This window comes from Podarcis raffonei, chromosome 5 (assembly GCF_027172205.1).
Source record: "Podarcis raffonei isolate rPodRaf1 chromosome 5, rPodRaf1.pri, whole genome shotgun sequence".
Classification (NCBI taxonomy): domain Eukaryota; kingdom Metazoa; phylum Chordata; class Lepidosauria; order Squamata; family Lacertidae; genus Podarcis; species Podarcis raffonei.
Genome location: NC_070606.1, coordinates 70,890,802 through 70,917,958, shown reverse-complemented (window position 1 = coordinate 70,917,958; position 27,157 = coordinate 70,890,802). Strand labels below are relative to the sequence as shown.

At 42.4% G+C, this 27,157-nt stretch overlaps 1 protein-coding gene across 1 annotated transcript in view; it reads left to right on the top strand.

Moving 5' to 3' along the window:
• The window catches only part of EPHA4 (EPH receptor A4), a 155,289-nt gene that overhangs the window by 103,671 nt on the left and 24,461 nt on the right, over positions 1-27,157 (top strand). The window contains exons 6-11 of the mRNA XM_053390006.1: positions 8,869-8,993; positions 10,172-10,331; positions 14,254-14,365; positions 20,966-21,024; positions 22,063-22,176; positions 22,906-23,091. Of these exons, the coding sequence (XP_053245981.1) occupies positions 8,869-8,993; positions 10,172-10,331; positions 14,254-14,365; positions 20,966-21,024; positions 22,063-22,176; positions 22,906-23,091 (756 nt within the window). The remainder of the gene's footprint in view (positions 1-8,868; positions 8,994-10,171; positions 10,332-14,253; positions 14,366-20,965; positions 21,025-22,062; positions 22,177-22,905; positions 23,092-27,157) is intronic.

Sequence of the window (27,157 nt, the reverse complement as noted above, 5' to 3'; positions counted from 1 at the left end):
ATGGCTTTAATTCATCCAAATCTGTTCTTGCAACATTTCCCTCTTGACATAGGCAACCAGCAAATAAAATGCATTCTGTTGAATGGGGTCATCCATTCATGTCTTTCTTTCTCCTCTGCATTTATTTCTTTACCACTGTTGGATTCACCTTAAGGACCATTATGCATGCCATATAAATGCTCGCTGTTCCTATCAACATTGCTTCCTTCTGTCAGTTCTAAAGCTGCCAATGTAATGGCTGTGGGAAAGCAAGGACTTCTCACTCTTTTCTTTGGGTTTTCTACCATGCTCTTCCACTGTTATGATTTAATGAGAGTGCATCAGAAAGGAGTGAAGAATTTTGAGAGAACTGTCCTGGAGACTTATGTAATTCAGAATTTAATCACCTAGAACAGTGAAGGAACTAGGGCATGATTCAATCCCACCCACTGCCCACTCCCTGCCCAAGCAAAGCCTTATATTTTGGTCCAAGAGAATGTCTCATCTTTGTGTACAATGGATTGGCAGTCGCTCCAGCTGTGAGAGATGCAGTTTAATGGTCTGCAGAGCTAATAAAATTTAAAATCCAGCAATCATTCTCTTTAACTGTAAATTGGAGGCGTGGATCTGCTACAGTTATCTTCTGTGTTTAATGGAGGTAGAATAAAATACTGCTGGCAAATCTGGATGGCTTGAAAGCGATGCTGGCATTAAAGCAAAAGCTGTAGTGTGCATGGTTAGAGAAATAGCACCTTCTGATGTTTGCCCAAAAGTCAAAGAGGTAAGTTTTTAAAATAGTATTTGGGTTGCTGTTGATGTGCTAGACCTGCCGCTAATCATATTAGTCTGTTCCGCATGTAGGATCACTATACTGCTGATTTCTGCATTATATTTGAGCTTTCATGTGACGTAAAAGCCACCGATGAAATATAGCACATTCTTAGCATTTATTTCTGTGCTTTTTTAGTCCAGAAAAAATCCATTTGCAGCCCCTTTAATCTGGAAAATCACAGGAGTAAAGTGGATAAATTTAGGGTGGTATACTGTCAATACAAGGACACGGGTGGCGCTATGGGTTAAACCACAGAGCCTAGGGCTTGCTGATCAGAAGTTTGGCGGTTCGAATCCCTGCGACGGGGTGAGCTCCCGTTGCTCGGTCCCTGCTCCTGCCAACCTAGCAGTTCAAAAGCATGAAGTGCAAGTAGATAAATAGGTACCACTCCAGCGGGAAGGTAAATGGTGTTTCAATGCGCTGCTCTGGTTCACCAGAAGTGGCTTAGTCATGCTGGCCACATGACCCGGAAGCTGTACGCTGGCTCCCTCAGCCAATAAAGCTAAATGAATGCTGCAACCCCAGAGTTGTCCGCGACTGGGCCTAATGGTCAGGGGTCCCTTTACCCTTTACCTTTACTGTCAATACAGGTTTTTCCTGCCATTTTCAGAAGCTCCTATACACAGAAAGGGTAGGGGAGGAGCAAAGTTGTCCAATGACATTCATTCTTGTGTTGCGCCACACCTACTGGTGTGAATCAAATTCAGCTCAACATGTCACTATATAGCATGTGAAAAGAACATGAGAAAATGGAATAGAAGCAGTAGCATTACTATCAGGCAAACTACCGCAATATTCCCCATGTCTGAATGCACCCTGTGTTTGGCAGCTTAGCAAACCACTACAGAAAGTATGTCTAAATGAAGTGGGGTGGGTAATGCCTTCTTTATCTATATGCAACACTTGTGGCTTTGATATGAAATGCATGGTGCACCTTAGAACACGGACAGACGGCAATTCATGTAGTTCTCAGCAAAGCATTGACACAACTTGTGCTGGGATTCTTCTACTGTACTTTTGCCTCTTAAAAAGCTCAGATGTCCATGGCTGCTTCCCATTCCATTTTCTGAAGTTCTTTCTCCTTATCCTAAGGTTATTTATTATCCCATGCCTTTCAAATTAGTATAGGCCGCACAATTTATCAAAGCTGGCATTCTATTTATGGTGGATCAAGTTCTGCTCTTTGTTACAACTGCATGGGGCCCAGCAGTCTCCCAGCTTCCCAGGTTAGAGAGCCACTGGCTAATTCCAAATTGAACAAATTGCTTATAGCATTTCTTCAAATGTTTTGCAGTGCTAACTCCAACCACCCGTGTTATGTTAATCACTGTCATTCAAGCGTTTGGGAATGTTTCTTTTCTTTTGCTTCTTTTTTTTTGTAAGTGGCTGAAACATTCAGACAGATTTTTATAAATTACCTTCTTACTGAAAGACTTGTTTTCCTGTTTGTTTAAAACTGGCATTCATACATACAGGAAACATACACATTGCTTCCTGCCATGTTTCTGTTGGCAAGTATTAAGTTATCTTTGTCAGGACGTGCCAACAGGCTTTCTTAGCAAGCAAGCAGAAATAAAACAAGTAGTCCTCAGACTAAACAGATGCCTCGCTTGAGTGGTACTGCAGGCCCCCGCCTCATCAAGAGCTTCCTTCCTAAACAAAACAAGGAGGATTTGCCAATCTCTGCTTCGTAACTTTGTAGTGGTCAAATAAAATCTATGGGCATGATCCAGTCATAGTTAAAGCTCTTAGACTATGCACACTTAACATGGAAAAAGTTCCATTGGACACAGTGCAGCTTAACTTTGGAATAAGTATGCCTTGAACTGGGCTGCACGTCTCATTGATTTCCGTGAAAGAAATTTACACACGTGTTCTCACATATGTGTCCTACTCTCTCACTGAGATCAAGGGAAGAAACCTTTGGCTGGATATTGCAGCAGTCAGAGTTCCAGATTTTGAAGTTGCTTCATGTTGGCATGATGATCTGAATTTTGTCTTTCAAGAAATGATTTTGGAGGCAGAGGAGCAGAATGATAAAGATTTTGTCATTATACTTTTACAGAGTAAGGTAGTGTTTAAACTTTAAAACCACTATAGTCCTCAACTGTGGCTTGCATTTTAAACTCACTTAGTTATAAGAAATGTCTGTACAGAGCAGCAGCATTGGAGGATGTGATATTTAATTGCATCCTATGGTCTTGTCTTTCACTGTAGCTCTGCAGCCAGCCATACTGTCTTTTCACATGGCCAGTGCACACCCAGTTTGCTGTGTGACTATAGCCATACCTGAAAATGAGGAACATACCCTCAATAAACCTGGAAGTCATAAGAGTGTTGCTGAATGCAAAAGCTCCAGCACCAAGCTGACTTGAAAATATTATTTTTAAATAGTTCTTTTCTCAACTGAGAAAGGAGTATTTATCCTAGTTTAGTGTATCAGCTTTCTTTAAAGTAATTAATAATGAAGCAGGCTTTTAGCATCCCTCAAACAAGGTAAAACTCTTAATCACAGTAGTATCATTACTGCTTTCAAGCATTTAATTTTGATCCTTGACAACATGTTGAAGCCATCAAGCATGGTTATGTTCCCCTTAAGAATGAAAGGATATTTGAAGAAACTGAATTAATTTGATGTGAAATATATATATCTGCAGTGATCTACTTTTGGTTGTGCACAAAGATTACTGTGTAGTGCTATCCAGATCTTCAGGATTCTCATTTTCATTGGTTTCCTGCAGACCAAAGACTTTTCACTTAGTTGATTTCTTCTTGTTACTTTCTTCTACTCTGAGTCAGTCATGAAATAGTGTCACCTGAACTCTACCATATTTAGCAAGTGCCAAAGGCCTGCTGCAATAACTCAGCGTTTGCTAGCCTAAGGAAATTGCTTTATTATGCTGTTTGGGCAAAGTTTTGTTCCAAGTCTGCTGTCCTATTCTTTGTTTGTAGGCCACAAGCACGGAACAGCAGTAATAAAACTACTGGTAGGTGTTTAATGGTAGAGTACTGAGGAAGTAGATAAAAGAAAATTGCTCCATTCACAACAGTAGGGAGCAAGTCTTTTTGAGTGAGGAGGGGCAAGAATGTGAAGTACTGAGTTTGGGCCTGCATAAAGTTACACAGCCATTTACTCAGGGACAGTTTCCTCTTCATTCCACTCCCAGAGCATACCGAATTCACCAAGAAACATGTTATCTGCATGAATGAACATACAATGGATAACATACCATCTATGGAATAAATATATAAGATGCATATCCCCGATAATAAGTATATAAGATGCATATTCCTGGTTGGCAACTAGCTTTCTTGACTGCACACTTCAGAAAAAAAGTGAGGGGCACGTCTCTGGATTATTGGGTTGTGCTTCGAGCCCCAAAACCCATCCTGAATGGAAATAAAGACACAGTGGAGACAGAATTTAGTTTAGATGTTAATGGGCAAATTTTGGCCACAACTTTATTAAAATACACAAATGTAACTGGTATTGGCTTAGGCATTGGTATCAAACTATATCTGGCTCCTGCCCCGCCCTGCAGGAAGCCTGGAAGGGTAAACAACCAGCAGGGGGATCTCTGTCAGTGTATATTGACTGGTGCTCACCCCTGGGCTTCCCGGGAGTCCTGGCATGACCCTAGCCCCTCTCTGGGCTTTGGACAAGATCCAGACCCCCGGATTCCTTTAATGGAACACCCAATTCATTGGAGGGGCAGGTGATGGCCGCACCACCCCTCCCCACATTCCCCTAAACCAATGCCTAACCGCCAAACCTTACAAAGTTGTGACGATTGCTAAGAGGTAGGCAAAAATCAAGTGGCCACAGCCAATCTGCCACATTGAAAAAAATTCCTACCTGGCCCCCATTCCAAAACAGGCAACCAACTGAAGTCCAAAGCAAGGCCAAACACGACCTAATTAACGGGTGGGTGGGCAGGTGTTCGGCAGCGCGAAACAAAAGGAGGCCCCTACATCGTTCTGCCAAATAGATACCCCCACCCCCAACCTTGCCACGCTGCTGATTGGTTAAAGGCCATTGGCATAACTGTGGCATCACCGGCTTGGAGCGGGGCAAGCCCCGCTCACAAGCCGGTTGAGGAAGAGTTTCAGGGCCGAGCACAACATGGACCCAACATGGAAGGGAATATAGTTTTCACTTGCCTTTAATCCAAGATCGCCAAGGTTTGTACAACAACCCCATGAGGTAGATAAGTTGAGACACAGAGACTGGCCCCGGTTCATCTGATGAGCTTTGTTTACGCATGGAGATTTAAACATTTGTCTAAACACTCTAACAACTATCCTACACTGATTCTGTACACAATAGCTGCTTTATATTGATGCAACAATTAGGGGACTCTTAGTTAGCACCTATTTTGTTAAGCTTTAGGTGCTGACTAAAAACAGCAAGATCTGCTTCTGTTGAGAAGGATGCTTAGAAGAGTGGTGCCCTAGCTGTCACTCCACCCTTTTCTATCAGTATTTTTAACACAGGTATGAAACTTTGGGTCACAGATTTCAGCAGATCACTTCAGCGTCTGTTGTACAGTGATACTTTCTGTTTCCAAATATGTGTGACTGATAAAAAATGAAAGGAAGACACCTCCCTCCCCCACTTCAAGAAAGAATATCCTCTTAAAGATAGAACGAATCAGAGCTGTTGAAAAATTATTTATGAAAGAATGATTCAGCTGCTCTTGCAGACTCACTCATTAATGAAGGCATTCGGCTTTCTGGTTGGACTGTCACTAATCTGCTTTTACTGTAGACGGTGGTAGTGACTTATCCTGATTTTCTCCCTTGACTTTTGATGCCACTGCAGAGGGGGAGAGAAAAGAAAAGAAGAACTTATCCTTGAAAAAAGTCTCCTTCGACTTAAAGGTTTAACATGAATATCAAGCCAGGACAGTTGCTTCTGACTGTATTGGGTACCTTCTATAAATAACTTGATAGCACCCCTTTGAACGAAACCTCCCTGTTTCTGTTATTCAGTATATCTTCATGCACATGAGACTCTGGGTGAGGAACAAACAGACAGATGGGTAGACGTGTTGAGGGAGGCAGGAGCAGAGCTCCAGAGTCATTTCTAACAGAGATGCCAAACTGTCAAGCAGTAGATCAAGAAACAGTCTTCCTGACAGACGCAATTCAGCCCAGAGAGTTCCTTTGTGACTATATGTGTGGTGCCTGCTGCTTCGTTTTTCTCCCATCAGACCTGTCTGATATGGTCAAGTAGTTTTGAAGCTTTCATGTCCGGTTTTCTTTTTGCTGTTGCTGTTTCATGTGACATTTATCTATTTAGTTATTTAAAACAATTCTCAATGAGGTCCTTTTAAAAATATTAAAATGTTCAATGATAGCTATATTTCCCCCCATAAGATGTGGCTATTTCTTTGGGGGGTTTTTTCTGTATGGGATGGAATTATGATTTCACTCTGAAAGGTCTCCATAGATCTTCACCCTGCAGTTGTTGTTGGTTCCTGTTGTTTTGAAACACCTGCATATTTCTAGGGTTTTAGGGACAAAGGAGGGAATATATTCAGTTTTTGAAGCTGCCTAATCTCTATCTCTACAGAACAGCTTTTTGCAGATAAGATTTTTTTAAAATTTCCCTGAATGCCCCCTTTTCTTCCCCAGAGACCCCCATCATTTGTACCAGTGCTTGTCAGTTGTGGCAGGACTTGATAACAGCTGGCTAGAGATGTGACCACACAGTAACAGAACAGCAAAGAGTGGGCAGCCTGGATTGTAAATCTTCAGGAAGCCCATTCCTCCAACAGAACTACGAATCTGTTACTGTCATTGTCAAAGGGGAAAGGCATTGTCCCTTGGCCTGTTAAACATCTCAAGTCCGGGCACCAATGATGCTGTATGGTAAACAACCAGGAACATCTATTGAGATGTTTCTCATTTATCCCATTGTTTGTTTTATCTTAGCTCTCCATATTGCGTTCAAAAATCTAATTCTAAAGAAGCGTGGACTTTTATGCATTTTATAGTACTAGTTGAATTGTCAAAAAAGCCTATTGACCTTTTTTATTTTTTGCTCTCCAGTGAAATAAAACTTTACTCAAATCAAGTTCTCTCTAGTTATTGGCTGTGTTGCATGCCCAGTGCCCATGGAGCTTCCTTCCCCTCATTCTCACTTGCACCTCTTTAGGTAGCTGGCAATGACAAATGCATGCTTGTGTGGACAATTCCTTTTGTTTAGATTGCTGGCAGCTTATTGCATGACTCAGTTTGATACCTATCTGATCTTGTGGACTAGGAAAAACTATTTGTTTACTTAGCTAATAACAAATAAAAGCAAAGGTTGTATCTAACTAAGTTCTACTTGGCGTAGACCCATTTAAATGAATGAATCTAAGTTAGTCATGCTCCTTAACTTCAACGAGTCTGCGCTGAGCAGGGTTAGCATTGGAATCAACCCAAAGTTGTATGTTCATCAGTAAGCCTAGTGAAGGGTCAAGTGTGAAAACAATAAAGATGAGAGAACATTCATAGGAGACCAGAAGGTCACACAGTCAAATCCTAAAAGCAAGAATGGAGAAAATCTGCTAGAGTTTCTAGCCTATTCTGTGATCATTTACATTCAGATTTACAATTCTACATTGTGAGTCTTCTTTGAAAGTTTTCCTGTGTCCTAGTGAAGCAAGAGCGGCATAGTTTATTAGTCAGATATCTGCTTTCAGTCTCTGAAGTTCTAATTAAGGCTGAGGGGAATCTGTGATTTTGAGCTGTTTCTAGTCAGAGTAGACAGTACTGTACTTGGCTAGATGGTCCCATGGCTTGACTTGGTATAAAGCAGCTTTAGATGTTCAAAGAAAAGTCCTGTGTTAGGCCATAGAGCTTGCTCTTTAACCTCCAGGAATCAGTAGTATATAGGCTCTAGCTCAGTTGGTTAGAGCATGGTGCTGATAATGCCAAGGTTGCAAGCTTAATCTCCATCCAGGACAGCTGCATATTCCTACTTTGCAGAAGCTTGGACTAGATGATCCTCAGGGTCCCTTCCAACTATATTATAAATAAATTATATATTATGGAAATGCCCTCTCGCCAACCACCTGAACTCAGTTAATGGCGGCTACCTGAGAAGGACCTCAATGGAAGACTGTAACACACAGGAAGGCTAAAATGGGAGGACAAAGTCCTCTGGGCCTTGTCCTACTCCCAACATCATGTAAAGTTTTGCAGGGCCCAGAGGATACCTTTCTCCCATACCTTTCCAGGTATTAAAGGTTCCCATTGAGGTCCTTTTCAGGTCCCACTATCCAAGAGTTTCCTCAGTCGCAACTCCTGCTTGCTTCATGCCACTTTTTCAAATTGCCTGAAAGTGACAGGAAGGTTCATGGAGAGGGAGGGGAATAGGAGGGCTTGCATTGTGTGTGTGTGTGTGTGTGCGCGCACGAGCGAGGGAGTGAGCGAGCGAGCGAGCGATTAAATTGATCAGTTTAGATTGGCCCAGGTTCTAGATGGGGCCCGAGTCCAATCCTAAATTAATCTGGGAGAACTAATCCAATAAATTAGGTGACCAATCCTTTTTCTTTGGACTCTACCTCACTAATGATTGTTGCTTAATTTTTATGTAGAGTGGTAGCTTAAACTTTATTGTATGTAGCCAGAGATGCTTTTTGCTGGTTTCAGTGTGGTACAAATGTACCAACAGACATGATGAATGAATGCATGCTACTGATGTCATCAAAGAACATTTCATTACTGTGCCTTGCCAGGGTAGCTTGAAAGACCTCATCAGGGGTCCGAGTCCTAAAAGAATGAAAGGTGGGCACAGAGCCATCAGACCAATGTGATGGGAAAGGAGGAGGCTCCTCACAGGCCCACAGGCTATATAGTACAATTTACTGCATGGACAGTGTTTTAATAGTCTTCCCGTGGAGCCAACATGCCTAAGGCTAGGCCTGTGTTGAGTTGCTTTGGTGAGTGTGTCCAAGGGATCTTACATTGCATTTGTGCAAAAGACAAAACAGCCAGCATCCTCCTACACTTAGGGCTCTTCTGGGAGCCATTGTATAACATTTCCCTCCTTTCTCTCTTGGCAGCTCCATCTCAAATTGCTTTGATCCAAGCTAAAGAAATAACGAGGCACAGTGTGGCACTGGCTTGGCTGGAACCTGACAGGCCGAATGGAGTCATCTTGGAATATGAAGTCAAATATTATGAAAAGGTATTAATTCATCCTGGAGCGATGACTTTTTCTTCCATTATGTTGGATGCCAGGGCCAAATAGGTTTACCTTTGTCATTGTGTAAATGGTCATTATCAGCAACAAGTTTGTTTGCCTATAAAATCATATCCAGTTTGACATTTCATACATTTTAGCAGTTGTACTGAATAACATATTGCACTCCCTCCCCCCTTTGCTCTGTAGTACTGGTGTCATTTTGTATTTTCTCTCACCGTAGGAACTATCTGATTCCAGTGGGGCTATTTATAATGAGAATCAATAGAGCAGAGAAGTAGTGCAACATTAGCCTTACAACAGAGACAGATGTGTAATAATGAAGTATATAGCACAGTAATAATAATGAGCTCTGTATGAGCTGATAGCTTTTGCCCAGAATGATGGTGGCGGTTTGATAGATTTTAATAGAAAATAAAGGAAAGGAAATTACTTTCTTCACCTCCTTCAAGTTATATGGAGACATTTCTACAAATAATTTGTTCCTCCCCCAGTTCAGATCTATGGAAAGAGCTATTTCCTCTCAAGGTTCTCTACAAAATGAACAATTACTTTCTCCCTCTCTCTCTCCCTCTCCCCCACCCCCTTCACCTTATTTGCTTTTCTAATAATGCCCAAAATGAGTTGTAGATTTTTATTGGAACAAGATTATAGCATTTTTTCCTGACACATTTTCCAAACAGAAAAAAAACAGAATCCACTTTTAAGGAGAGGGGAGTAAAGGAGGAAGGGGAGAGAAGAGTGCTTGGCAGGCATTTCTCACAGTTCTAAACTGGAAGGGGTGGAAGAGAAAGAACTGAGCACGGACAATAAAGTTCTATTTGTTCATCAGAAGGATTGTGATTACAATCTCGGATGTTTTCCAAAAACATATTCACTTGCCTTTTTTTAAAAAAAGCAAAGCAAAGCAGTGATTAACTGACTATCAGTTAATCACTCCTCGATCACTCCTTTGACTTCAGCCAAAGAAGAATGATAAAATGTACAATTCTGCCAATCTCTCATATCACTGAAGATAACCAAAAAAGAAAAGTTTCCAGTGCTCCTTTGAAAATTCTGTCCCTGTTAGTAACATCCTTATCACAGATTAGGCAACTGGTAAAGTTCCAGAGTTCACAGAGCACTGTTTATTTGCTCTTCTTTCTGTCTTTTTCCCTTGGTAGGACCAAAATGAACGCAGCTATCGCATTGTGAAAACGGCTGCCAGAAACACTGATATCAAGGGCTTGAATCCGTTGACTTCATATGTCTTCCATGTGAGAGCAAGGACAGCAGCTGGCTATGGAGACTTTAGTGGACCCTTTGAGTTCACAACCAACACTGGTAGGTAATAATAACACATCTCTCACTGGTATAATCCTGGGCATCCTTTCTCCTCCTGTCACCATTTTGAAACAGCACTGCATTTAACTTAATTGACTACAAATGAATGGGTTTCTTGTTGGTTCAGAATCTCTTTGAAGTGCTTGGCCTTGATCAGGCGTCTAAACGTGCCAGATCACAGACTTTTCTTTCCATGGCTTCTTCTCAGATTGGAAATGGAGGAAATTGCCCCCCAAAAGAGATGCAAAAGAATCCTGTCTACCCAGGCTTAAAAAACATACACCCTTAGATCATACTGTGTTATGATTTATGGCCTGTTAGAGGAGTGGGGTAGGATTTGTCCTTTTTGTAGTTATTGTTAGATGCACACATTTTAAATGTGTTATTTATTCTGTGTATTTGGTTTTAAATGATTAGCAAGGTGTTTGGTATTTTATATATTTTGTAACTTTTTCGTGGAAAGTATGGACTAAATACAATCATCGTCATCATGCAAATACTATGACAGGGATCAAGCAGGTCCTGCTAAGTAGCAAAATCCTCACAACATCTTTAGACTCTAATAGATCAAAGTTTTCCTTTCCCAGTCTCTTCCATTAATAACTAGAAAATGCAGGACATCCTGTCTCCCTTCTGTAAGTCTCTCTTCTTCTGCAAGCAGCTGCCAGTCAAGTGGTGTCTTGGCTCCCCAACATAGATGCCTCACTCAGACCCTTGGATCGATTATTACCAAAGGCTTTATTCCAAAATTCAGGTTACAGGTACACAGGTCAGGCATTCAAAACAGTGCTGTAAGATACAATGTCTCAACCGTTGACTCTCCCTTTGAAGAGTGGAGCAGGCACAATCATTTGAGTAGATGTCTTGCCAAGAAACGGAGCTGGGCACTCCTGCAGGTAGACCGAGTCTGTTTGCACTGGCGCAGCTGATGGTACATCCTTGAAGATGGAGTCAGGGTTGGTACAAGTGGCTCACTTTCTGACCTAGGCTCATATGCCTTCCCTCCAATGGGAAGTGCTTTGCTAGCTGAATTTTCAACAGGTGGGACATCTGATGCCACTGGGGCAGGGCTTTCTCCTAACAAACCACTCACCCCCACCACCGCATCCAGATCAACACACTCGTGAGCACAACTTGCCCCTGTACTCTCTTCTCATTCCACCTCCCTCTTTGACCAGCCCTGCCAAAAAGTCTCCATAGGCTCATGACAAGGGATGTGCAGTGTGGTGAGATAATGTCACTAGATGTTAACAGGAGAGAAGGTCACAGGAGAAACCTTTTCTGTGGCAATCATGCATTCCTTCTAGCCATAGAGCGTATCCATTTTCATTCTGCACTTGTGAACAGTACAGCAAGTGTTCATTCATCTATATTTGGAAGTGTTGTGTTCATTTGGATTGTGTTCATGCATCTATATTTGGAAGTGTTCAAGAACCAGGACTTTGAAACGCATGTTCATAGGATCCAGAGAGTGATTGCAGAAAATCACATTGTGGATGAAATAAAGCAGTTACGTAAATCCGCCCACAGCAAACATGGTATTTGCTAGCATTTGCATATCCTGTGTGTTTGATGCAAGCTGTTTTCAACATTTTAATGAGGAAGTCTTAATAAGGAACGATAGAACGATACATTGTGTATTACTCTGCAGCAAGATCCCCCATTGATTCATGGGGGGGGGGATTTAATGGCTTGGCTTCCTTTAATACTAACATGAGTTCTATGCATAAATCTGCACATCTCAAGTGGCAAAGAATAAATTCCTTATAATAATTATTGGTTCTCTCAAGATAAGCATGTTATACATGGATACGTTCTAGGGAGGAACATTGTGTGCTCCCCTTACACTTTTACAAATGACCACAAGTGGCAACCCTTTAGTTCCTCAGTTTGAGCCTGGCACAGCAGAGACAGGGTGGCTCTTTGCCAAACACCCTCATGCCAGTTCTCTTGGGGTGGGGAATATTGGAGGCAGGAAACTTTTCTCCTCAGGCTTCCTCTAGCAGAAAAGTCCAAAAAGAGGCTTTTTCTTTGCCCTCCCTAAATACCCACCCTTCCTATCTGTTCTTGATCTCATCAATTCTCGTTTAATTCTTGTCATTCTTATATTTTGACCTTGCTATGGGTTTGGGCTGTCTGCTGATAGAATCCATTTTATCTCGCTCTCATATTATTTTGGGCCTTTGTCATGGCAAGCCTCTGTTTTGCTTCTGCTTAGAACTAATGGTTAGCTCTTCAGTTGAAGCTACAAAACTATAGTGTTGGTCAGGGACCATAGTAAGCAGGGTGATTTCCTACAAACCTTCTTCATTATGAGCTGAAGTGATTCAATATTGTGGGCAGCCAGTCTCTACAACAGGGCAGTCCAATACGTGGCTGGCCCACATAACGCATGTGGCCCTCAAAGCCTTTTTCTGCGCCCTCCCAATCAATAAAAATAACTGAGGTCCTGCCTCCCCCCCCACACAAAAGGCCTGCCCCACAACAAAAGTCCTGTCTACACCCATGATCTCATGCTGCCTTCCCAAAGTCAGGCAAGTGAGGTGTTGGGCTTTGGGAAGGAGGCATGAAGGCTCCTGACAAGGTCCTAGAGTCCTCCCAGCTCCTTTCCAAAGCCTAGTTAGCACTTTCCCAACTTGGGGAAGAAGGTGGGAGGGCTCTAGGATCCTGCCAGAGCCTCGGGCTGCCTTCCCAAAGACCTGAGCCTCACTTCTCTGGCTTTGGGAAGACAGCATGAGGGCTGAGTAAGGGTCAAATTTTGGCTTAGCTCCTGCCCCCCACCTGCAAAAGGCAGTGTGAGGTCCGTGGGTTCCGTGTTGAAGTACTCTGGCGCCCTACTTGGTATGAAAAGTTGGACCACCCTGCTCTACAAGGATTATTTTCTGCAGGATTAATCCAAGTTGTCCATAGCCACAAGACATTCCATCGTGCCTGAGCTATTCAGCAGTTGTGCTGATCAGTGCATAGCTCAGTGGTAGAGCACATGTTCTCCTTCCAAAAGTCTGCATGTTCGATTACTAGCTCTCCACTTAAATGATCCCAGTGAACAGGGAAGAGAAAGACCTCAGCCTGAGACTGGCTATCAAGGAAAGCAATATTGTGCTGGATAGACCACTAACCCCAGTTGATATGGTGGCTTTGTACATTCACTTATTTCCTGCTCTAGATGACCCTCTTGGCAATCAGGCTGCCAATAACAACTGCCAATCACATATTTCCCCATCAAATACAAAAGTTCTCATTTGATAAAACTGTGGCTTGCACTAAACCTAACTGGTGGTCTCATTCTTCAGTCCCTTGGTCTCCTCACTTTGGAAGTAAAATGTACAGCTATTTGTACATTCTGTCTGCATTCAACAGACGTAAAAAGCATGATGGCTTCTTGAGATAACAGGCAGCAAAGGATATTTAATTTCCATTGCACAGAGAAATGTTAATCAGTTCAGGTTGTGCCTATTGGTGTTAACATCCCTCAGGCAGCGCACATGAAAACGGGCCGTGCTCTAGCCCGCTTTAAGACAGTCGAAAACATCTTGTTCTGTTTGAGTCTGCCTCTTGCTCATAGTCAAGGAATGAGCATCTGGTCCATTTTAAATCAAATAAAATGGGAAGCAGCTCAGTGGGCGCTAAATCAGCCATTATACTCTGAGGGTAGACATGAAGGGGAGAAAGAGGGGAGTCCTTATTCTCGATGAGTTTCCCCCCAAAACCATTATTGAGCATAATGCCTTTTGCTAATTAAGGCCCTCCTGGAAAATTATGGCAAATGAATAGCTAATGAAAAGGCCCAAGAGTGGCTTTGAGTGGTGCATTGAACTGCATCTGTCTGCCCATCAGCTGCAGAACCAAGCACTCTTCCCTGCGTTGTTTCTGCCTGTAACATAACTACAGAATGTTAACAGATATCTGTTTCTCTTTCTAGTCCCGTCTCCCATCATTGGCGAAGGTACCAACCCCACAGTCCTTCTGGTCTCCGTGGCTGGCAGTGTTGTCCTTGTGGTCATTCTCATTGCTGCCTTTGTCATCAGCAGGAGGTAAGAACTTAAGCTCCCCTTCTTTCCCCCCTTCTCTTTCATGAGGCAGCTTTTTGTCTCTCCCCCAAACAAAGCTAAATTCTTTGATTAGCATCATAAACAGTGCATTTGCATCACAAGCCCTCTCCTGTGTTGCTTTGATCTTCTCAACATCGCTACCACAGCAGCATGCAGTGTAATGGTAATAGTTCTGGAGTTATTTGCCCTTCAAATGCAAAACCAATCCTAGGGATAGGCTGGTGGTGGTGGGAGGTTTTAAGATGCAAGCCAACAACATGAGATCTAAAGAGAGACTGTAATTTGATGTAGGGTTTTAATGAATGCATCATTCTGGGCTGACAGCATTTTATAGGAGAAGTGCCAGGGCAATGGGGAATGGGGGTGGAGAAACGGAACAACCCCCTGCATCTGAGCTTATACAGAGAGAGAAAAGATGCCGCCTTGAGTTTCTGATGGCTTCTGCATTTGGCCACATCAGTAGTTGTTGCCTCTGCAGAACAAAAAGGAAGGTGCACTTAAACACTAAATTCCACAATTTTGTATGCCAGGCAGGTTAGACAACGCTTTTTTTTTTTCATCACCAGGCTCCCAAAGACAGGAAAGCAATTATTTCAGCTTCTAGAAGTGTAAATACATTTATGGGTTTGGCTTTTAAAAAAACAGTCTGCTCAGTAGTATTTTCCTGGACTAGCCTGAGGTGGGGATAGGAAGGCAGAATAAAGAAAAGGAAGTTATTAAGAGCACATAGTCCCTGGAATAAAAGGTTAAATAAAGAGAATATTGCTTTTCCATCCCCAAATGCTTACAATTAGCATTTTTTTGGGGGGGGGGGAGAGAAGGTGATTAAGATGATGGGGAAGTAGTTCTCTTTCTTTTCCCAATTAAGAAAAGCATTAAAAATGGATGGGAGGGGATCTCCTCACAAATGCCCTGCAAGATAGGCTAGTAACAGAGTTCAGGTTCAGAATCAGTGCCCCTCTGAATATCAGTTGCTTGGACTTAAACCATGGGAAAGGGGTATCGTCTTCACAGCCTCTTTCTGGACTTCCCAGAAGCACTGGCTGACAACTACTGAAACTATGACAATGGACTAGATGAATATTTAGTCTGATCCAGCAGGGCTGTTTTTATGTTCTTGTACTCTATAAATAAGATCAGGTTCCTTTTGTTTCACTTTCTTACTGCAAATTGTTTTCTCCTTTAAAAAAAAAAGCACACACTGTTAAATCCATGGGGTTATAATATCTGATAAGTAGTCGTTCGCCGTAATGGATTTCAGTGGGTGGTTCGCCTGGTTCACCAGCCTCCACGCTGACAGGAGGAAAAGTACATATGAAAATGTATTGCAGAGAGATAGGTTTATTAAAAGCCATTGCTACAGAAAATAGCATCACTGAGCCTGATGACTTGAAACCCCCTCTGCTTTTATTGATCACTTTATTATTTAAGGCAGGATTGATAGTGAGGTGCATTGGATTTCTAATTACGAGTTGCCACCTTGGAGGATTCTGCCTGCCGAGTCTCGCTGAGATTATTCCTTTACCAGCTTCCCCATTTTTATTTTTTTTATAAAATGCCACTTCCCTAGGCTGATAAACAGTGCCTGGTGATTGGTCCTCAATGGATCACTTTTTAGAAAATGAAACGTCAACCCCTTGCCCTCCTATTGATTCTCTTTAGTAGTGGCCATAAAGCTGTCAAAGGAAAGGCTGTTGGGAGCCAGGTAGCTGACAGACTTGCTGGAGGAGCTGATGTGTTTGCCGCCAACACTTATTTCACCCTCAAGCCGCCTCCTTAGTTATCTCTACCTTGGAAGGGTTCCAATTGGGTGGAAACAAATAAAGAGGTGTCCATACTATTAAGAATGGGAGCTTGGCCCAGCCCCTTCTGGGGGAAGGATAAACAGAAGCAAATGGGGAGTGGGCTCAAAGATGTAGCTCTGACATGCAAAACACCAAGGGCTGTACAGATCTTGTGCAGTAAATGAAACGCTCAAATAAAGTCCCATAGTTCCCCTTGCTGGATGCTCAGTGATTTCTACATGCTTCACAGTCTGTTTAAAGTTGTTCTGAGCAGCATCATTAAGTAATACAAGCTAAGCAAGTCTCTCTGTGAGGGACATCCGAGTCTCTTTTCTGGATACCAAAATTTACTTACTAGGTTTGTTTGTAAACTTAAAACCCAGTTTTTAAGCTAGAAGTGTTGTCACGACCTAGGAAGAAAATAAGGCACCGCCACATGGGGTATGTTCAGGTGAACTGTGAGTGGTATGGATGCAAACTCCGCTCCCAGCACCACTGGACATTTTGCGCAAAGATTGGAAGATGGGTCCTACATAGCGTTGGGGCAAGCTTTGCATTTAACACTTCATATGTTCAGGCAAATGCCTCACCATGCCTTTAAAGGTAAAGATAAAGGACCCCTGACAGTTAAGTCCTGTCGTGAACAATTCTGGGGTTGTGCCGTTCATCTCACTTTACTGGCCGAGGGAGCAAACGTTTGTCCTCAGACAGTTTTTCTGGGTCATGTGGCCAGCATGACTAAGCCGCTTCTGGCGAAACCAGAGCAGAACATGGAAACGGCGTTTACCTTGCTGCCGGAGCAGTACCTATTTATCTATTTGCACTTGGACATACTTTTGAACTGCTAGGTTGGCAGCAGCTGGGACCGAGCAATGGGAGCTCACCACATCGTGGGGATTTGAACCATCGATCTTCTGATTGGCTAGTCCAAGAGGCTCAGTGGTTTAGACCACAGCGCCACCCACATCCCTCGCCATGACTTTAGCATGAAGCAAATGTGAACTGAGAAAAAAAAGAGTATTAAATCTTTCAGTGCTAGCTCAAATCAGCAAAGGATGGATAGCAGCTTGAATGCTTCACAGCAGGTTTCATCAAGCATAGGTATTTCAAACAGCAATTTTGTGCATTTTCAGAGGTTAGGAGTTGGAATGCATGGTTTTGGCTACCTCATACAGTTGTTTGATGGGGTCTGAGCTTCCTCCCTGAGCCCCACCCCTGAGGTTTTTTTCTGGTTCTGCTACCCCCTACTCGGGACGTGGGTGGCCCTGTGAGTTAAACCACAGAGCCTTGGGCTTGCCGATCAGAAGATCGGCAGTTTGAATCCCTGCGACGGAGTGAGCTCCTGTTGCTCGGTCCCTGCTCCTGCCAACCTAACAGTTCAGAAGCACATTAAAGTGCAAGTAGATAAGTAGGTACCACTCCGCCGGGAAGGTAAACGGCGTTTCCGTGCGCTGCTCTGGTTTGCCAGAAGCGGCTTAGTCATGCTGGCCACATGACCCAGAAGCTATAGACCAGCTCCCTCGGCCAATAAAGTGAGAAGAGCGCCGCAACCCAAGGGTCGGCCACGACTGGACCTAATGGTCAGGGGTCCCTTTATCTTTACCTACCCCCTACTCAATCTTGTGGCTGTGGATGATTTCTCCCACTCTCCCCAAATGGCTTTCTCCATGGTGATCCACCCCCTGACATTCCACCCTGACATTCCACACACACACACCCCGACCAACTACTTCTGACTTCCAATTAATATTTTAAAGTTAATGGTTAAATTGCCATGGCTGTGATTTTGTTATGTTTTAAAACTTGATGTCAATTGACTTGTCAGGGACGTGTTCCCTGAAAGACTGCCTCCCAAGGTGTAAAAGCAAAGATGGTAGAATTTGGCCTTGCACAGGGAGTCGTCTTGGAAACAAACTCTTGATACTCACCTACTGATTGGTCACCCAGTAATTTCTAGAAAACTTGATGCTGGTTCATTCTCTGAGCAAACCATTTGCATCTATTATGCTGCTGCGGTGTTTTAAAGTATATTTTTATCGGTTTCTAAGACTGCTGTACACTTCTCCTTCAGTGCTGATTTTAGAACGGAAGGGCGGGATTGAAACATTTTCTGTAAATAATAAATAAAAGTGAAAAGATTCCAGAGCAACACACTGAGAGCCCTGGAAATTAGTGCCGCAGGGTGCTTTGTAAAAGAAGAATTGGAAGGTAGAATGGGTCTTGTTAGGTTTTGGATCTCAGAATTCTGTATTATATCACAAGCTTGGTAAATCCAGATATCTCAAATGAAACAGCCAGAGTTCCACCAAGGCCCCTGTAGGGATGATGCCCCTGGCATGCCACCTTGTCATATCCTTCTGTTTGGAACACACTATTCAGGATTCTTTGAGCTGCCTTTGTATTCTCCACATTGGCCTGTCAAAGGCTGGAGTTGCCAACTCTGGTGCGTTGGCTTGACTGGGAGAGAAGCTTGTGGGGCTCCTGCTGTTTTGCGACAATACCTGCTAATACCCCTTGGCTCCCACTTTGTCATTTGCGGTGCATGCCTGTCAGGCTGAGGACCCGCCTCTTTTTTATCTGGAAGTCCCACCTGTAGGCTTTGCCTGCCTCTCTGACCCCTGCAGTTTTTCCACAGCGCCTGCTTTCCCTTCCTGATCCCCGCCTCCTATTTAATCACTGTCACCCAAATCCCTGTAATTACGGGGCTGAGCTCTGCGACAAAGGTTTCTTTCTGTCATTCAGGTGAGCTGTCTGTGAATGTCAGTTTGTGTCCAGCATTCCTCAGAGCCTCCAGAGAACTTCCCATGCCCTCCCAGTGACTCAGTAATGAGCAGATGGGTGGGGGACAAGAGGAAAGTATCTTTTCAAGACAAAAGGCCCCAGCAGTTTCCCGCCCTGAGCAAAAGCTCAACAGGTGACAAAGGTAGAGCTGAAGTGAATAGGAGGTTGGGAAGCCTTTATTTAGAAGCTAATAAGCTGTAATTAAAGACTGAAAAGTATTCATTGCGCTTCCTTCTAGCTTCCCTCATGGGGGGGGGGAGGGGAGAGGGAGTTTTTCCGCAGTGGTGCTCTTTTAGACCAAAGAAAGATAACTAGGATTTTAAAAGTTACTGGGGGCTTCCTCCCCGCCCCATCCATAACATAATCATTCCTTGGGGGTTTGGTGTAAAATTCAGTGTGTTGTGTGCCAGTTGCAATATAATAATCTATTCAGCTCATTCTGAATAGATTATTATATTGCCACTGGCACACCAAATCAATGGGGATACTTTAGAGTGAGCAGGCCTTCTTCACGTTTGATTCTTACAGAAATGTCTATATTGCCCTTCAGGATGCATTTCCAGTGTGTTGGTCCTGGGATGTCTTTGTTGGTATAATGTGTACCATGAAGTGCTTGTGTAACAGTTGGGCTTATATGCACTCATTCGCTCATGTAGGAGCATTACGCTGCAGTCCTGCGGGCACTTACCTGAAAGTAAGCCCCATTGAGCTCAATGAGATTTGGTTTTGGGTTGCACTGCACTTACAACCAATAAGCAATGATAGGAGTTAAATTCTTCTTTCTTTTAGAGGCAGTGGATCAAATTGCATATTGATTTCTACCGCATCCTCTGCCCAGTATACTGCCCTCTAATTTTTATACTTAGAAAAGACAACATCTATATGCAGTCACAATTAAAATGGCTTAATTGCCCTCAGCAGAAGGATGAGTAGTGATCACATGTGGTCAGGCTTGTTTCTTTTTTTGTTGGCAAATATATGCAACAGTGCCCAAAATGTTTCCTGTGACACCCATGAAAGTTCTGATGTCGGCAATATTAAAGAAAAGCCGTAGGTTCCCATAGGAAAAACAAAAAAAGCAGCAGTAGACTCACTTGGGGGAAACATTGAATTATAATTGCTAAATAGTACTTGTGCTTTCGGAATTTTCCTGTTCTGACCCTGAGATCCTGAGAACCTAGAGAGATGCAGGGACCAGCTGAACTTCGTAAATGTTCTTTACCATGTGAAAATCTTTCCTTTACCAAAGCACTTCTTCTATTAGATTCCCTTAGATCTTTGTTTATCGAAGGGCTTTAAAAAAACAACAACAGCAGCTAAGGTTGCAAATATTATGAGCCTTTCATGTGTTGTTATATGTATAGTCTTAATATTAATCTGTAGGATTAATGTTCACATGTGTAGAATTAAAATAGTTTTATCAGGTATATGTTGCTGTTCACATTGAAATATGAGCTAGAATCTACTTGAGAATCTGTTGATTACACATATGCTGCATTTTTCTATATTTCATTTCCTTGTGACTTGTGTGTATATCCCACTGTCTGTATATGTACCTGCAGTTCAGGATAATGCTTCTGGAATGGACTATGAAAGTTTGTGACATGATAAATAGTTTCAGTCTTTAAGGTGCCAGAAGACTTCTTACTAGTTTTACATACAAATCTCGTCATTAACACACACTTTTCAATTGTTTGCTCACATCGAAATTATTTAAGCTTTTCAAAACTGGCCACAGGTGATGATGATGATTTACATTTTGAAGCAAGATGCACATACAAAAACCCCTTTTCCTCAGATGCAAGGATCTTTTCTTTGATGGCAACAATTAATGCAATATAAGCAATCTGACAAGTCTTGTAATGCAGGTGGGGCTGCGTTAAGTCATCAACTACGGTAGCACAGAGAACTTGTTTTGGCAGGCACAGTGATTCAGGTCTTGGCAGGCCCAGAAGAGATTTGAGTTCACCACTAAGTAAGATATTTATTTTGATTTGCTCTTTTTTCATTCCAACAGACGGAGCAAGTATAGTAAGGCCAAGCAAGAAGCAGATGAGGAGAAACATTTGAATCAAGGTAAAAAACATTGATGCTTGGTTTTCCGATCTGGTTCAGAAAGCATGTCCTGTGTGTGTTCTGAAGCTTAGAAAATAAGAAATGACATTTCCTTAGATGTGACTTTGCAGCTTGCTTTCTTCAAAGCTGAGAATTTGTGTCCCGGTTCACAAGCTGCATTGGTTATGTGGCTTCGTAGTTGGTAGCCTTTTCCAAAGGGTTAGACTTGCATCTCACACAAGCAGCCCCTTGTAAAAGCAGCGCTTAATTGTATGTGATCAACGTAGTGCCTAAACATACCTAACGAGCAGAAAAGAGCCTCTTTACTTGAGGAATATTCAGTGGGTTGGGAGACATGATGTCATACTTTCACATTACTTGCTTTTTTATAGCGTTGCAGAATTTATTTGCAGACTGGAGTGGGCTTGATCTCAATGGGACTTATTCCTGAGTAGATGTGTTTAGGATTGTGCTGTCAATTGAAGTTACAGTTTGAGGTTCAGTGTGGGGAACTGAAACAGATTGAAAAGTTCTGGTTCGCATATAGGTCTGGGGCATGAACAGCTATGTATCTCTACCAATATGCTGCTCATTTGTTTTTCATGCTGTCACCAAAAAGCTGTGTTGCTGCTCAAAATATGCTTGCTCAAAAACCCAGTTGCTTGCTGGTTTACCATTGCTGTGGTGCTATTCACACAATTTACAATCCAATCCAAAACCCACTTACCTAAGAGTATGTTGTTAATGTGTAAAAGCTTCCTCCGATGTACAAAATGATCAGCACTTTGCCCTTTTATCCTAAATTTATTTATTTTTGTGATAGGCTGGCCTTTAATATAGTTCAGGTACCAGATCAATTCATTCCCAGGGCAAAACCTGATTATCTATTTGAATGTATAGAGAAGACACATCTCTGCATATTAAAGCACATGACTGAATTTTTGTGGGTGTGTATTTCTTTTGTCACCCAGCCTTTTGACTGTCCACTGAGGATATATACTAATGATCCTCCATTCGTACATGGATTACATAACTAGACAAGGCATCTTTGTGTTGCAGGTGTTAGAACGTATGTTGATCCCTTTACATATGAGGACCCCAACCAAGCTGTGCGAGAATTTGCCAAAGAAATTGATGCTTCCTGCATAAAGATTGAAAAAGTCATTGGTGTCGGTAAGCTCAAGTCATGAACATGTTAGACATTACAGTCATACCTCGGGTTAAAGTAGCTTCGGGTTTCGTGTTTTTGGGTTGCGCTCCGCGGCGACCCGGAAGTAATGGAACGCTTTACTTCCGGGTTTCGCCGCTCACGCATGTGCAGATGCTCAAAATGACGTCATGCGCAGACACGTCCAATCACAACACGAGCAGACGCAGGTTGCATTTTCTTCAGGATGCGAACAGGGCTCTAGAACAGGTCCTGTTTGCATCCAGAAGTACCACTGTAATAGATTCATAATGATGGAAGGTTTACTGTGGTTTTAATTTCCTGGAAATTGTTTTATTTCATTCTTTATTTGGCAGTTTTCTATCCCTCCCTTCTACATATTCAGTCTTCAAGATAGCTTACAAAGACATTTGAATAAAGTTGTTTAGGTAAACATTCTTCAGTGAATGAATTTAGTTGAATAAAACAACTGTTTTGCTGTTGTTCAACATAGTCATATTGTATTCCCCCTCACAAAAAGACTAAAATAAGTAAGCCAAGCAAAAAGAAAATCCCAAAGGAGATTGGAAGTGTATTACACATACGAATAACTAAAACTGAAGGTTAGCAAACATTCACAGAATCTTCTAGAATCTCTATGGCATCAATTAAAACATCATGGAGTTAAAATCACACAGTGACTTAGTTGCCATCAGGTCTTTCATGCTTGGCCTTTGGGTCTTCCTTCTCTGCAGGTGAATTTGGTGAAGTTTGCAGTGGCCGTTTGAAGGTGCCGGGAAAGAGGGAGATCTGTGTTGCTATCAAGACACTGAAAGCTGGATACACAGACAAACAAAGAAGGGACTTCTTGAGTGAGGCCAGTATCATGGGACAATTTGACCATCCCAACATCATCCACTTGGAAGGGGTGGTTACAAAATGTAAGTAGGCCACAACCTGTTGCCAAATGTGTGATCATGTCTTTGACCAGGACAGTTTGGAAGTCACTGTGAAATTAAATCAGCACAGAGCTTTTGCCATTCCTGCTTTGAAATGACAGATGGAACAGATCCACCGATAGCTAATAGGAGGAAATCAGTGTAGCACTTGTCATTAATCTTGTTGTCAGCTATAAATGGTTTTATGGTTGCAGCCGATACCCTATCTTTGAGCAAGTTGTGCATAGTTTTACAAGGAAATGGAATACTACACAGTTTTAAGGGGTAAGGAGGAATGTGATAGAAGGATGCTTTGGTTTGAAGTGAGTTTTTTTTCCACCTCTTTTTATTGGTATGCCAGGTGGGTACTTCTGAAAGTCATCTCTTTTTTTTAGGATTGCAGTGACTTTCAGTCGGATGAAGGGAAAGCAGATGGTAATCAAGGCACCTAAAATATTTCATAAGAGACCAAGCACAATAAACCTGCGAGCTTTTATGCTTTAAGTCTTTAGGCACAGATGTAGGGAGCAGGCCTTCAAAAGAAAATAACCCTGTCCTTAGCAAGAGGCATGTGTGTGTGCTCTTTCTGATTTTCGTCTTTGGTGCCGTTGCTTCTATTTCAAGCAGCACCTGGTCAAGAATATATTCCCCTCCTCTCTTCTCTCTCTTTTAAAGACGATTAGCAGTCACTGTACCAATGAACGCCAGTCTAAGCCAGAAGAGAGCAAAATCCCACAGTCGTGATTTTCAAGCCAGAACTGGAATGCACCTGTGAAGCTTGTAGACTCAAGTAAAAGTATGCTAGAGAGGCCCTCACTGTTTGAGGTGGCTCTGATCCAGATAGATCACTGAATATAGCTTCAAAACATGGCCAGTATTCTTTTCTTTTTTAAAAAAGAAAGTATCTCTTTATATTTCAGGTCCTATTTTTGTTAGGACTGCAGTCGCTGGTTGTAGGGCAGGACTTTTGTCCATTTATTCTTGTTTTTAATTGTCTTTGCTTGAGCAAAATATTTGGGGACCCACAAACACACAAAACTTGTAGCGTATCCCAGCTATATCTGGGCTTTGTGGAAATGTAGCTCTGTGATTGATACTGTGAGCAAGCAGCGTGCCTTTCAGGAGCCGGAGACAGGAGGTTAGCAGTAAAATACCCGGGGTTAGTGAAGTTAACTCTTTATTCAAAGAAACCAAAACAATGCAGGCCTAGTGATCCCAGCAGCTCTTCCCAGTAGGTCATGCCCCAATGAGGTAGTCACGAGAACTGAAGGTCCCTGCCTTCCCACTGCTCTCTAAGGCTCCTGCCCTGTTCCTTCCTTAGCAGCCCAAGGCTTCATCTTCTTGTCTCTCATTTGTCCACCCTCTTCATTTTCCTGCATGTTCTGGGAGACCAGGCATGGAAGGAAGCTTCTCGCAGCAGGAGAAGGAGACTCCCTGGATTCTTCTGTAGCCTGCTTCATCTCTGCTTCTTGCCCCCTCTCCTCTCTAGCCTCTGCTTCTGGGCTGTCTTTTGCCACCATCTCTTTCTGCTCACTAAACACTGTTACCTCTTCAGCCTCCAATGCCTCCCCCCGCCCCAGTCTGCTCCCTCTTTTCCCTCTGACCACTCGTGGTCATCCCACCACCAATCCCCTGGATCTGAACCTTCTTCCCTTGGAGGCCTGCTTGTTCTTCCCATCACTCCTCTGCCTCCAGCCACTCCATGACAGCGCCTCCCTTGATTCTGCCAGTATTGAGAAGCTGGTATGTTCAAAAATTACTGCAGAAGAACAAACGCCTTAGCTCTGTCAGCTTGTGTTGCCTCAGGAATCACAAATTAAACATACCAGTCTCAAAGTGCCAGTGAACTGCCTGCAGCATGGAACTAATAGCAATGGGTTTTCATTGTTTCTTAAGGTTTTTTTTCTTTCTTTCTAAGGAAATCCTGGTATGAGTCTGGGATGTGTGAACCTCCCTTTCCTCACTGAGAAAGTAATGCATTATCTGGAAGGCACTGAGTTCATTCCAGCACAGTGGGTTGGATTCAAAGAATTCAAAGGATTCAAAAAAATCCAATGCTGAGGGGGTGAGAGGAATCATGTGGTTTGAGGACACGGCAGGCTGTCAGTGGAGGGAGGTGTTGACAGAAATTTCATCAAATTTTCTTGGAAACCATGGAACCATAGATTTTTAGAGTTGGAAGAGACCCTAAAGATCATCTAGTTCAGTCCCCAGCAATGCAGGAATATGCAGCTGTCCCATATGGGAATCAAACCTGCAACTGTGGTGTTATCAGCAACACCACACTCTATCCAGCTGAGCTATTCACATGCGCAAATAAAGGCAGCATAGCCCATTTAACTACTTCAACCAGTTTAGCCTTGATGAAAGGGCCAAGGAGTTGTGACTCTGCTTTTAAAAATTAGATCTTCAACTTCATTGAGGAACCTAAGTCCTTTAAATGAGATGCTTTAATTTGTACAAATATATACATTTCAGAAATTGATTAAATGGTTAAAGCCTGATAATTAATTGGTTAAAATCATGGTAATGAATTGATAGCACTGTGTTTTTTTGAACTATATTCTACAAGTTGTGACCAGGGCTTGTTTCTGTAATTGCTGAAAATACACATACTTGGAATTGTGGGGGTTTTTTTTGGTTAACTGGCTATCTTATTTGGATATTAAGCAGAGCACTATACTACATCAAATCAAAATGTGCTTAAAAGCATACATGTTACAGGTATATTTCCTTCAAAAAGAGGTTTCTTTTTAGGCCACCGTGTGTTTGCTATAGACAGTGATTTTCATACCACCTTGGTAAAACAGAGAATCAACAAGGGAATCTTTGTATTGAAATCCCACTGAGGCTTTTAACCCCCCCCCCCCAAGCTGGTACAGCTGTAACAGTTATAAATGAGTGCATACTATTTGCATAATGTACTTGTCACTGCATTAAAATGATTTTAAATTCCCAGCAGAAGGTGGGAGACCAAACCAAGTGTCTTCTATTGCCTGGATACCTGTAGTTCATGCTTTTGCTACAAACCATCGTAGACACCTCCAAGCCATCACCATTTGGCAAACAGAGTTTCTTAAGTAGACATTTATCTCAATTTTCCCCTGTATGCTTACGGAGCGTTGGTGAAAAATGGCTACATTTAAAGTTTCTGAAATTGCAACACAAGATCGATTGTTGGGGCAGATGTGTGGGTGCGTGTTTGTGTGTGAGAGAGAGAGATGAGGAAAGAGACTAGTATGAATGCACTATTAGTGGCAAGTCAAGTGCTATTAATAATCAACTTCATGATAACAAGCTACCCCAATTAAACTCCATGGAGAAAAGTCTATGGCTACATTTGTTCATATTGTATGATTACTTTTGCAGTCACAAAACAATGGTACCGAAATCAAACAGGTCCGCCACTGAATCCAATACATCATACTTTAAATAAGAAAGTTGTTTAGTCCTTTCCAAAGTGTGCAATCAAATTCCATCAAACAGTGGATCCCTCCAATTACTCAGTTCCACACAGGGTCTAGCATATGCTGGCTGCAAAATCACAGTCCAAGAGGGATAAGACAGTGCTTTGACTCCATCTAGACCTCTTTGTCACCCCTTCAACACTGCATTGCCTAGGTTCAATAACTAATGCAGTTGTGCATTAATATATTCAAATGAAGAATGTCTCTTATTTCTTTAAATTGACAAAGTACCTTTTGATTGCAGAAGGTTAATTAAAACCTATTTAGATGTATTTGTTCTGTCAAGTGACTCTAAGTCACAGTTGCAAAGTGTAAATGACATGGGGAAATATGCAGATTGGATCTAAGTGGGTTCCTTACTCACTGATGAATATTGGGAGGGGTGAATGTTCATATATCAAGAGGGTGGTTTTCCTCAGCCTTTGCCTTTAAGTATTTGTATTCCCGGCCAGAATTTCTAAGCTCATATTGATACAGCTGCCCTGGATTTTTGTGCATGTGCACAGGGGGGAGAAACAACTTTGTCTCATGCAAATAAAATAGTTAGAGCTGCAGATGCCTGATTTCCATTTCACTTTAACGTAAAGACTGGCTTGCATACG